Source organism: Boleophthalmus pectinirostris, unplaced genomic scaffold, assembly GCF_026225935.1.
Source record: "Boleophthalmus pectinirostris isolate CB_2022bp ecotype Guang Dong unplaced genomic scaffold, ASM2622593v1 HiC_scaffold_16, whole genome shotgun sequence".
In the NCBI taxonomy this organism is placed as follows: Eukaryota; Metazoa; Chordata; class Actinopteri; order Gobiiformes; family Gobiidae; genus Boleophthalmus; species Boleophthalmus pectinirostris.
Genome location: NW_026571095.1, coordinates 9,737,024 through 9,750,907, shown reverse-complemented (window position 1 = coordinate 9,750,907; position 13,884 = coordinate 9,737,024). Strand labels below are relative to the sequence as shown.

The following is a 13,884-nucleotide window of genomic DNA, read 5'->3' as shown; positions in this document are numbered from 1 at the left end:
CCCCATTTGTCTCTGTGATTAATTTGAGCTTCTGTCACACAGACAAATCCTGCATACACCTTCACTAGCATCATTTGGATCATTTCAGCCCTGGAATTACCAAACTCTACTGAACTAAATGTAAATGGTATCTGTTAACCTGAAAACTTCCACTACATGACATCATGAGGTAGAACAAAGCATTTTGAGCTTTAGAGATGTAGGAACTAATAGGAGACTAATAAAGATTTAGATATGTGTACCGTATTTTAAGACTAGAAGTCGCTCCAAAGTATAAGTCGCACCAGCCAAAAAATGCATAATGAAGAAGAAAAAACATATAAGTCGCACCGGACTATAAGTCGCACTTTTTGGGGGAACAGAGAACAACAGGCTGTTAACGTCACATATGAACAGTTACTGAGAAAACTATAGTATACAACAACAGAAGAGAACAGGTTTACCAAACTCTCCATCTCACTCCAACTCACTAAATCCATTGAATTCTTCATACTCAGGGTCACTTCTGAGCAACTCTGCAACCTCCAGAGGTAAACAGAGTCCCTTTACCTCCTCTGTGTAGCTGTTGTCAGACTCAGCATCAGTTAGAATTATTCCGGCCTTTCTGAATCCCGACAGGATGGTTTCGGTGTCACTGAAGTCCAGGCTTTGTCGGTCCATCCAGTGACTTGCAGGAAAGTTGCATGGTGCACCCTCCCAGTTACCGTGAAGCTGTGTTCTCTCTCCCCGCCTTTCGCCAGTCCCTCACAAGTTTCTTGCTCACTCCAAACTTTCTTTCTGCTGATTAATTACCATTTTCAGCTGCATATTTCACTACTTGCAGCAGGACAGAGGCTCTTTCTGCTGGAGACATGCACAGAGTGAAGTGACAGTGGTACAGGAGTAATAGGAGCAGCAGATACTGACACACAAGACTAGAGCTTTCTGGAGGCTGTCAGTGTGAAAATATATAATATATAAGTCACAGCGGTGTAAGTCGCAGGACCACCCAAAACATGAAAAAAAGTGAGTTTTACATAATATAGAACCTTAAAATAAAAGTATAAAGTACACATGAAGAATACTAATGAAAGTAGAAGTTACTACTTTACACAAATACTTGTACTTGCACAAGTTTAAACCAGCCCTATACACAAAACTAAATTAACTGATCTATTTAAAGCATATGTGTCTTTTAATTTACAGAAAGGAGAAGAGATAGCTGTGAGTCGTGTGAGTCGTGTACTCAGTTATTCCTATTATTTTAAATATAACTGATTAAAATTCTATAACCATAATCAATATATCAATGTAAGTTCAAGTACATCCTGCTCAAAAAAAGTACAACTTCCGCCAAAACCTTCTCTATACTAGAAATGTGAGTACCAGTATTTATAGTTAGTTACTTGTCCTACATATTGATAAAGAAAAACACCCATCTTTAGAAATGCTCTTTGAAACAAACAGATACAAAAGCTTCAGATCCCATGAAAGAACCTTAAGCCCCATCTCTCTGTGTACCTCCTATAGCTGCTGTGTTTTTCTTCATCTATTATATATTGTGTTGTACACAGGTCCGCTTGATGACGCAGGTCTCACATGTATCCACAGTGGACACACACACAGCCGTCTCCATGCAGCTGTAAACTTTCTTAGAATTTTCATTTCATGTGTGAGACTTTTGAAGGTCGTGTTAATTCCTGTGGGACTGGTTAAAATGTCAGAATATGTGTAGGTTCATGAAAGGAAAATGATAACATACTCAGAAGGCTGAATATTGAAGTAAGTATTGATCGGAGTACAGGTCTAGGCACTGATTTTATATGCATGCAAGGTATCATTATCATCATAGTTTCACACAATGTACACCATGTATTACTCGGATTGGTTAATACCACTAATTCTGCCCATTGGAACTTAATGAAACTGTGTGTAGCCTTTGATCTTCTAGCTTTCAAGTACAGCAGTCACAAGAGAACCTGGGTTACACATAAAGTTTTGACATGCTCAGTCTGTGGACAGCTCAGAACCTCCAGAATTCCCTCACTGAGCTGCAGAGGCTCTAGCACTGGTTAATGATAGGCTGCAGGTGAGTTTAGGTAGTGACCATTCAGATCAGAGAGAGACATTTAAGGTTTAAACCAGGGGTCTCCAACCTTTTTCCTCTGGTGAGCTCCCTTTACAAAACAAAAATGCCAGACAGCCACTTATTATATTACATAAGATTATAAGAAAGAGGGCACAAGCCTTTGGTGCAGTTAGACACCCATAAAACATAAACCATTATCCATTTGTTAGTGCTCAAATTTGGGCTTCAAAATTATACATTTACAATGATAATAGGCATGTAATTAACCAAATTTTTGTTATTCAGCACAGTGGTATCATTTCAAAATCCAAAATATAAATATAAGTATTATTGGTGCAAAAACGCTTTGTTTGAATTGCAACTCATTCTATGCCACTAACATCGTCTGCTCATTTATTCACCAAACTTAACATTCTTAATACTTACAGGATTAATATTTATCAAATTTGTATTTTTATGTATTAAATTCTTTACAATTCAACAACGATCCCCGAACATTTCACATTTTATTTTAAAACCAATGCAGAGATTCATAGATACAAAACTCATCAAATTCATAATTTTCATGTTCCAAAATGTGTCACATCAAGAGCTCAGTTTTGCTACGATACAGAGGCTGTAAATTCTGGAGCCAGTTTTCACATCTGGTTAGTGACGCAGATCAGAGGCGTTGTTTAAAAAGAGTTTGAGGAAATGTTTGATATTTCATGCTAATGTTTGATAATCTTTCAATTGTGGATGTTTCATTGTGTTTTAATCCATGTTTGAATCAAAAGAATTTAATCCATGATGTTTAAATGTTACTTTTCTAGAAAACATTTTTATGCACAATGATAATGTAAAATGTTTTATGTATTCATAAGGTTGAGGCTTTAATATAAGCCCTATTGGGTTTTTTGCCTCTTCCGGCACCTACTTTTTATCTAGTGTATTTCTTTTTATTGTCATGTTATATGTGCAAAATAAATAAATAAATAAATCCCTTGGTGAGCTACTTGTAAAGGGGTTAGAGCTACAGGTTGGAGACCCCTGCTTTAAACCAAGTGGATTTCAGCATTGAAACTCATACGAGGTTCATTCTGCTTCCTGTTTGGATAATCATTTTGAACAACATAAACAACATGGCCATCATCCCCAACGATTTTGTAATTATAAATCAGCATTACAAACATTATCAGTAAACGCTGTATTTGATTTGAACGTGTTTACTTTGTACATGGGGACACAGATAGGTCATGTTTTAAATTAAAGATCTAAATCTTACATATGCTTCCTTTAATAGACTGATAAGAATACACATTGATTTTATGTATAATAGGAATATAGTCTTGTCTGTCCAGGCTACATCCAAAACACTGCAACATAGTTCGAATTAGAGCTGCACCGATACAATACTGATATAGAAATATAAGATGGATCAAATATTGGTTCCAAGATATCGATTCAATGAATATCCAATTTTGAGTCTATAAACTGGTGTAATATGATGATTTACTGGACGATGTTGGCCCAAAACACATCATGTTATTGAACTTTTGTTTTTCAAAGCTGTTCTGTAGTTGCTTTAAATGATTTAGTAATGTTTAACCATTTATATTAAGGAAATGTATTGTATTTTCAGTCTCTGCCCTAGCATCAGTTGATATCAGGTATCAGCAGATGCTTAAAGTCAAAGTATCAGTATCGGTATCGGAACAGAAAAGACTGAATCGGTGCATCCCTTGTTAAAATGCCTTGGTGAGAGTTTGTGGATGTTGTCATCCTTTTAGACGTTGTTATACTTTGACAAGATTTATAATTAAGCATTATAATGATTTGATAAAATGTTTTCCGATGTTTTCTTTATCCGACCCAAATAAGCTGTCACAGAAAGCTAAATAATGAACCTGTCTGTATTTTTGTGGTCGTCCTGGAGATTCTTACCCGAGGGGACACACTGTCAAAACACTCATTAAACTGGCCTCTTAATTTGGAACAGAAAGCAGTGTTTTTGCATGGAAATAAAGAAGGCGTGAGTCCTTGTGGTTTAGTGAATAGATAGCAGAAGAATATAGGCCAGTGTTGGCAGCAGCAGAGAGACTCAGATGGAGAGATGGGGCAGTGTAATAATACTGAGGTCTGAGGGGGAGTCTCATATGATTGGTTTGCTGTGTGTTCTTACAGGTATTCCCAGTGACCAGAGCAGTGGAACCTCCTCTCCTCTGTGTGACAGCGGACTGCACTTGAACTACCACCCCAACAATACGGTATGTCCTATATACAAGAAGTAGTAGTTGTAGTAGTAGTAGCAGCATTAGTAGCAACAATAATAGTAGTAGTAACTGTAGTAACTGTTGCAGTAGTGGCAGTAGTGGTGGTAGTATAGATTGGTGGTGCGATTCCAGCTCCCACAGATGAATGATGTTAGTGTGTCCTTGGGCAAGACACTTAACCCACCTCACCCCTAGTGTCTGTATACACTGGAGTATAAATGTGTGTGTGAATGGGTGAGTGGTTCCTTGATGTAAAGTGCCTTGAGACTGGAAAAGAGCTATAAAAAAATGTGACCATTTACCATTTAGTAACAGTAACAGTAGTAACAGTAGTAGTAATAGTAGTAGCAGTAGTAGTAGTACTATTAGTAGCAGTAGTACTTATAGCACTTAGTACTTATAGCAGTAGTAACAGTAGTACTAATCAAACATTCCAGAAGTTGTGTTTTGTTTTATTCACACATGTTTGATTAACTCTTTATTATTAGTCTTCCAAAGCTCAAAATGCTCTGTTCCACCTTATGATGTCATGAAGAGATAGTGTTCATTTGTAGAGATTGGCAATTATGTTACGACCACGAGTTATCCCCCTGAAAAAGGGGTAGTAAATAAAAGAGCTGTTGTTCAGGTCTCTGGTCAGTGGTTTTAATGACAAATATTAATTATAATGTAACTTTTTTTACACACTTGGTACACCTAAAGCACATAATTACCTGAAAAAGGAGGATAAAACTTGAGAAAATAAAAGAGCTGTTGTTCAGGTCTTAAGCCAGTGGTTTTAATGACCCAAGACCGAACTGGAGCTCCCCCTGCTGTTTACAGGACTGGATATGCTTCATAAAAACCCAAATCTTTCTCCAACATCAGAAAACAGTATAATATAATATAACCATGCAATATAAATAATAATCATGCACCAATAAAATGAAATTACCTTTTAAAATAAATCCTATTGCGAATTCTATATTTAACAGTAATAAAGCCCCGTCCCTAAAGTTTGATCCCGTCAGATCTCAGAAGCTCAGCAGGGCCGGGCCTGGTTAGTACTGTGATGGGAGACACTGGGAAAATCAGGAGCCACAGTGGGACACCAGTCACAAAAACTGTTGCTGTGTCCTTAGGTAAGGCACTTCACCCTCATTGCCTAGTATGAAAGTGGTGTGTGTGTGAGTGATGGTGGTGGTCAGAGGGACCAATGGCGCAGACTGACAGCCTCACTTCCGTCAATCTGCTTCTGTCAGGGCAGTTGTGGCTATAGTAGTAGCTAACCATCACCGGGTATGGAGTGAATGAATAATGCTCTGTAAAGTGTCTTTGAGTGTCCAAAAAAGCACTATATAAACTGATGCATTATTATTATTTATTATTATTATTAATAATAATATTGTAGTGTAAATTTATATAATTTTTAAATTGTCTTATTTTACAACCATTACAATTCCAGGTCTGAAATTCCAGTGAAGATGTATGGCATTTAAAAACACCGTGGAACACTTCCTGTATTACCACATGACATCACAAGGTGGAACAGAGTGTTTTTTGTTTAAGAGAACTCAGTCTAAATATGCAAGGTTTGTGTGCTAAATGTGTGAATGAAACAACACACAACTCCAGGTCTGTTTTTGATAAGGAAACAACATGATAACAGAGATTAGAAAATAGTAAGTAAGTACGTTTTTATTTATATAGTGCTTTTCACAGACATATGTCACAAAGACGCTTTACAGTGCATTATAGATTCATTATTCTTTTCTCTCCACACCTGGTGATGGTAAAATACTATTGTAGCCACAGCTGCCCTGGGACATACTGATGGAAGCGCAGCTGCCAGGCCAATCGGCGCCATCGGTCCCTCCGACCACCACTATCACTCACGCACACTCCACTTTCATACTGGGCAATGTGGGTGAAGTGTCTTGCCTAATGACACAACAAGAGATTTTGTGACTGGCGCCCCCCTGTGGCACCTGATTTTCCCAGCAGTCTCCCATCCAAGTACTAACCAGGCCCGGCCTTGCTTAAATAGCGTAATATGGGCCCTTTAATGTACATAGTGAAGAGCCTTTTTGTCAACACAATCACATCTCCATGGAGACAATCAGACGGCAGAATGTCCTCCAGAAAAGTTACTGTTCACACTGAGAGAAATCTTTTTACAGGCAAATGTGATATGGCTCAACAAATAATTGAGTATGTAATTATGAGTGAGAAACATGGACAGTTTTTCATTGCTCTTCTGCGACACAAAAAAAGAATATTGACAAAACTAGACAAGAATGAATTGAAGTGTTTTAGGAACCATGAAAAGAGCTTTGAGATGGCAATAAATCAAAATGAGAAACTTATTATCTTGTTATCTATTGTTATTTGTAGAGCTTTTGCGAGCGCTAGTAACACTTCTATTTTAATGTCACCTTTTGTAATTCACAATTCTGCTAATACCTCATACTTTGTCAACAGCTTTTCATGTACAAATATTATAAATTGGCATCATTCATGTCATTGTGCTCATAATTTTCTTTGCGATATATAAATGTTAATGAGGTTAAGATAATAACAGTAATAAATTTCCTCACAGTTAATAGAATATTTCATTTAATACATTATAAAAATAGTAATTCGTTAATCAAGTTAGAAGAAACATGTTTATAAATCTCATATTTTCTCAATATGAATGTTACTGAACCAAAAGAAAGATAGAGAAATTGCTGCTTTATAATTATAATTCTCTGCTGCTGTAGGTGAACAGGAAATAATCTTAATTAGAGATATTAATTTGAAACTTCTCTTACATAAGTATAAGAAAAAAAAATGTATTATAAGTTTTTTCTCATGTATTGATGCCTGAAAATTTTAATCTTACTCTATTTTTTAGTTAAACTTTTCAATAAATTAGACTTGGAATTACATATCAAAACATTTTTCTACACATTTCATCAAAATCTTGTGTAAATACAAAATAGTTTGGTGTATGTAGGTGCTATTTTAAATACTGATCCTTGTCCCTATGGGGAAAAATGCATTTTGAGTAAACAGCTTTTAAAATTAAGAGTTGATTAAAGTAAATATTAAAACATCTTTCAGTTATAACAAATGATGTACCGTATTTTACGCACTATAAGGCATTCTGTCACTGAATGGTCTATTTTCAAACTTTTTTCACATATAAACCGCACCGGACTATAAGGCGCATTAAACGAAACACAACAGTTAGATAAGTCAGTCAAACTTTATTTAACACGTCAACTTTGTTCAGTTGTAACATGCAAAAAAAAAATCCTCATCCCTCATCATTATCCGAGTCAGTGTTGTTACTGTTACCCGGTCTTGGTGAAAGTTCGGACCACAGTTGATACTGATCCTTAGCTCGGGCGTCCACGATCCGTTGGCAGATCGTGGCGTAAGTCGCTCTGCGCTGTCTCCCTGTCTTGGTGAATGTGTGTTCACCTTCTTACATCCACTGCTCCCACGCAACTCGCAGTTGCTTAAGAGAAGAGAAGAGCTTAAAAGAAACCAGATCTGTAACCACTAATGTTATGGTCCTATGTAAATGTCAGTGTTGTATGTCATGCTTGTGTGTTTGTCTATTGTGACGCGTTTTATGTTCTGTTTTATGTTTTATGTCTCTATCTCTCTGACCTGCCAGGGACTACAGATGAAAAGTAGCCTTTGTGCTAATTCTGGCGTATTTACAAGTATATGTTCATGAATATGCATTGTCCCTTTTAAATAAATAAAACTAAAAAAAAAAAAAGTTCAATTTTATAATAGCCTTGAGTTTAAAGTCGGGGTCGTAACTGTGTCTCTTGACAGGTGCATTTTGATATTAAAAGGAATCACAGTATGTATTACTCCACGATGCTCCTGACTACGGTAGCCATAATGCTGAAGTGGTGCGGCTTTGTAGTTTACTAAAGTCGTACTAAGACACCCCAATAAATTCATATATAAGGCGCTCTGGATTATAAAGCGCACAGTGGTTTTTTGATGAAATTAAAGGCTTTTAAGTGCGGAAAATACGGTAGTACCAACCAAACTGACCAAAAACTAAATTAAAAAGATGAGTATTGCCTGTAGTGTCTCCCCTTAAATATTATGGCATGCCTTGATAAACTACAGCTAGAATTTAAAAATGAGCTCAAAAAGTTCAAGCCATCCTTCAACCCTTCACTGCATGTAGATGAATGAAGCACCTACACCACAGGCTCGGACCTCTCCCCTGGGTGAGTAGAAAATGTGACATGTGAAATCGTCCAGGTTAAGATCTCCTGTTGTCTGCTACAGGACACTCTGTCTTGCTCGTCGTGGCCCACCTCCCCAGGCCTGCGCTGGGAGAAGAGATGGGTAGACCTGCGCCTCATCCCCCTGCTCCACTCACGCTTATCCCAGTACATGCCGGGCTCAGACGTCTGCAGGTGAGCAATGCATTCTGGGTAAAATGCATACTTAAAGTGGGACAAAACACCTAAACTCAAGCATGCCCAAGTTTCAAATAGAGCGGCTAAACTGGGCAGTGCCTGGAGGACTAAAAGTACAAGTGAGAGAGGAGGAGGGGCGGGGTCTGGAGGTATAAGGGGCACTGTGATTGGTCTCACAGGTATACAGACTTCAAACTCTGACTGTAATCAGGGCAGTGCTGCATGATGTCACCAACTACTGGAAATCACTGCCACTGGAGGCAGCAAAAAACAAATTTTTATACATTTTTGACCAGAAAGCTGCAAATCTACCTAGTCTGCACAAAAGGAACTATAGACAATGGTATGAAAATGTGTGTTTAGTTCCAGTTTAAAATGGATAGAACAACTGCAGCGTTTATAGGTGGACAGTTTACGAAAGTGGCTGTACCTGATTTTTTTCTCCATATATCTGAGCAATATTTGTCTTGTCCCATTACAGTTCGGCTACGTTCAGACTGCAGGGCTTAATGCTCAGTTTGGTGTTTTTTGGCGAGGTCGTTCACATTTCCAATTAAATGTGACTTGTATATGATCTCCAGTGTGAACTTTAAACACCCAAAAAGTGTCCCGCATGCGCATTGGATGACACGACGATGTCACACGCAGCGAGGGCGCTCAGTGTTTACAGAAGTCACCTAAATGCTGGGCTTGTCTCCCAAAATATGGTCCAGCTCTTCGTAAAATGAACACGTTACAAGTCCACGGTTGCTTCGTTTGTTTGAGTCTTTATCTTCCTTGTATTTGGCTCACAGGCTCTTTATTTCTTGTTGACATTGGAGCCAGAACCACCTGTAGCAGCATTCGGACATTTCTTTGGCAATCATTTCAAAAACCGCCCCGTTCTGATAAGACCTCTCCAATTTGGCCTGAATACATCGATTTCCCCAAATATTAACAACGCTTTCCCTCCGTTGACTAGACTCCGAGCCTGACTTGTAGGTGGAATGAATGCGACCTGGTGGTTCAGACTGAAGTCACATGTCAAAAGATTGGATATGTATCAGTTTTAGGAGCACATATCCAAGTGGCCTGGGTCGCATTTGAAAAAATCGGATCTATGTCGTTCAGACTGTCATTAAAAAGATCGGATAGAGGTTTGGAGTGAAAAAACTGGATTTGGGTCACTTCAGGCTGCAGTCTGAGCGTAGCGTTATATTGTAAAAGCAGATCTTGAGGTCAAAATAAAACCGCTGTGTATTGTCCTCATCTAATTACAAAAGCGTTTTTATCGTCCAAGAATCAAGAAGTGTACTGTTAGCATGCTAGTTGTTATCATTACCGTGACACAAAACTTCGCTGTGGCCTCTGACAGTTGTTAAATCTGCTTATACACTCATTGTGAATAATTAGGATGCTCAGACTGGATAATGGAAGTGAGGACTATAATGTCACTTTAGATAAGAGCATTTGTGAGTTTGTTATTAGCACCTTTGGCTCATAAGAACAGTGTAAACAGTGTCTTTTTAATTAAATCTTATTTTTTTCCTCACTGGATTTTTTCAATATATGTGCCGCAAATTATTTCTTTCACCTTAAAGGCATTTCTGATGAATAATTAAAATTTTATTAAAACTGTGTCAGAAGGAGGAATAGGAAATATTTAAAACAACACATTTTAAATAGTTGGACTATAGAAGTTACCTAGCAAGGTCTTTTCAGTTTTTATTTACATTTACAATCTTTATCCAAATTGCCACTAATTTCTTGAAAATAGATTTGTGGATAGTTGCAAGTTGGTGTTACATTGCGTATTGCTTATTTTTTTATTATTCATTGTGTCAAAGTGCAGTCTGATTTTGCATTAATTTTCTTAAAGTGGATGAGCAGAAAAAAAGACACGGTTTAATTCTGAAGAAGAACACAATGGTGTCGGAGAATAGCATCTTAAAATGTTGGGAGTTTGAACCATGGGTACGTTTAATTAAACACTTCTTTGTTTGGGTCACACAAAAGAGGCTTCTTTGCTTGTCTTTTTAAACTTCTAAAAATAGCTGAGTCTCAAAGGAAAGTAAGTTTTGAAACTTTGAAAATACAACGCTCATCTTTTATATGGAAATGTAGTTTGACCTTACACAAAACCGTAAAACAGTGGTAGAAAAGATGACACAGCAAGCGATTGTTACCGGCCTCCTCTGGGAGCGATTTGTTACAATGAAAACATTCATAAGCTCTTGTGGCTAAATGTAGTTTCTATCTTTGGCTTCTTTTTCTTAGGAAAAATGCCTTCCAGGTCATAGCCGTGGACGGGGTGTGCTCCGGAGTCATTCAGTTCCAAACCACAGACGACTGCTTGGACTGGCTCCAGGCCATCGCCAGCAACATCTCCAACCTCACCAAGCACAATGTGAGTGTCACATCTCCAACCTCACCAAGCACAATGTGAGTGTCACATCTCCAACCTCACCAAGCACAATGTGAGTGTCACATCTCCAACCTCACCAAGCACAATGTGAGTGTCACATCTCCAACCTCACCAAGCACAATGTGAGTGTCACATCTCCAACCTTCATATTTCTAAGCTTGTGAAGTCTGACAGTCTGTCAGCTAATTTTCACAGACCTTGAGCAAGTATTAATCAATACAACATTATATTCTCCAAGAGTAAATTTTATAAAATTCATCTGAATAATTTGGTTTGTCCAAAGTATGGTTACTATAGCAACTTGTGCCAAAGCATCTGGGTATGCGCAGTTTGAAAAACAGTGTATGGATCCAAATCAGGCAGTGACACTCTCCAAGCACAAGCCACGTGAGTGTCACATTTCCATTTATTTCACATCTCATGTATTGATTTTATTTATTTATTTGTTGCAATTGCAAATGGCGGTATTGATGTTGTGATTTTCTATAGGCACTCAAAGCAATTCACATCAAGGCTCTATTCACATGTGGCATTCAGTAGATTAAGTGCATTGTCCATGGACCCTTGGTTGGTAACATGAAGCCTCATTCATGAATATTTTCTTAGAAAATGTTCACAACTCCCACTTTAGGAAGATACAAAGAGACTTCTCACTCTTAATTAAGCAGCCAAAATGAATCTGGATTTGCATTTTTAAGAAATGGCCTCTAAACATAAGAGAGACTGTTTTTCCATCTTCCATATATTTTTGTTAAGAACTCATTTGGGGTTTGTGCTAAAAACCTTCATATGCACTTTTCTCTCTTTTTTGCTATTGCTGCCACTCAGTTAAACCTAATGGTGATAATGTCTATTGGATTGTCTTAATACTTACACATTTAGTTTTTATCTTGCTCTCAAACAGAGTCTGTGAGAGCACACTGTACGAATATCCCCAGAGTACTGCAGCATCATGACCCATACCTGAGCTGCTCACACATGTGCCACTAATGAAACAAAGATCTTGTTTACACTGAACATACAGTAATTGTCTCACACTTTTTGTTTGTGTGATTCAAGATGTGTTCCGGAGAGTAGTCAGATCAGACTGTCTTTGAACCTCAGACAACATGGGGCACTCATTAGTGAGAACTTCACCATCAAACAAGTGCATGAAGCAAGTCCCATTTTAGACACAGCTTTTGAGAAGAGGTTACCCATCTCCATGAATTTGCATGTAGGTTAATAATATAACCTTTGAAATTCTACTTGCACAATAAAATTAAATACATTTCATTAAAATCTAGGGTAAATATTTTTGACAGATGTTCTTCTCTGCTCAAGATATCAAAATAAGAAAAGCACCCAACTCCTTGATAAAGTGAATGAGTCTGGCTTGCAACACTTAAAAAAAACATATTATGCATTCTCGTGGCATACTCTTTTAGACATACTTTTGGTCACCTCGGGATAAGTATTTTCCATTTTCTAACTTAAAATATACTACTATAGCTATATAGATTATCAGTGTATATTTACCTGTCTGTGTATCTACCTCACCTGTTTCCAGTGAGGTATTTAAGCATTGGAGCTCCCTCTACTGTCAGCAACGGGAATGAACAAAAACTAAACAAATCTGATTGTTGTGAACACACTTTGATCACAGAAGAGTCTGGTGATGGTTTATGGTGTTAAAATAGGAGGAGATAGATTATCTGTGACACAACTAAACAGGCAAAATATGAGCAGAGCATTTTTGAGCGCTCAGAGAAGACTATTTTGGATTGTCAGATAAAGACTATTAGGGGTGAAGTTAACTGGAGGCTCTGCTCTGAAGCTCGGTTACTCAAATTACACTTTAATCTGATCTTTGTTTTAACACAATTTGACCAAGAGCTGATTAGCTGGAATTACAATAGGCTGATTTGTGCCGCATGTCCCTTTCAGTTTACATTAGTCAAACACTAGTCACTATACTATTTTTTTCACTCTCACCTTTTTTGTTGAAAATCAGACTCCTAAAGGACTATGAATGCTTGTATTGATCTCAGGATTCTGGAAATGTGCTGTTTGAATCAATTTAGTATTTTTCCTTCAGTTTGCAGATAATTTCACAACCTTCTGAACCAGCTTTCAGTCTCTTTAAAAACATGAACTCTCTAACTCCAGATAGCAACTGCATACAATTATCTTGTAACATGTCCTTTGCTTTTAGCCTATGTCAGCAGCAGTCTGGAATTATCCTGCCATTAACTTTATACCTTTAGATTCACATTCCTACAGGGACACATTAGCCCCGCTGTCCTGTATGTCTGTACTTTTACTGCCATCATATAAACCAATGAGACACCGGTTTGAGCCTTAATACCTCCATTTTTCAATTTGTGCCTGGTATAACAGCCTCTCTGCTATTTTCACAGCGTTAGAGAGACACGCTAATGACTTCTCACACCCCACACACACTCACATCTCTAAGCCTAAGGTTATTCTGTACCACTGCCAGCCATTGCATTGTATTGTAGCTACTATTCATCATAATAAATTATATAGTAATGATACCGGGCGGCGAAAAACAAAACAACAGTAACAGGGCTATTATGGGGCGCATATTTTCTACCTCCATACTTTGAGTGATGCTGAAGTGGGTTTCCGCTTGGTTTGCTATAGTCAGCAGGGAAGTCAGTCGTGAATATGGCTAACAAGCAGCATCAGATGTAGCCAGCATATTGTATTTGACATCGATGACAATTTAGCTAGAACTCA

The 13,884-nt window shown here is 37.8% G+C and overlaps 1 protein-coding gene across 1 annotated transcript in view; it reads left to right on the top strand.

The window, feature by feature from the left end:
- sntg1 (syntrophin, gamma 1) overlaps window positions 1–13,884 on the top strand; it is a 187,396-nt gene that overhangs the window by 111,393 nt on the left and 62,119 nt on the right. The window contains exons 9-11 of the mRNA XM_055151904.1: window positions 4,232–4,314; window positions 8,605–8,735; window positions 10,995–11,124. Of these exons, the coding sequence (XP_055007879.1) occupies window positions 4,232–4,314; window positions 8,605–8,735; window positions 10,995–11,124 (344 nt within the window). The remainder of the gene's footprint in view (window positions 1–4,231; window positions 4,315–8,604; window positions 8,736–10,994; window positions 11,125–13,884) is intronic.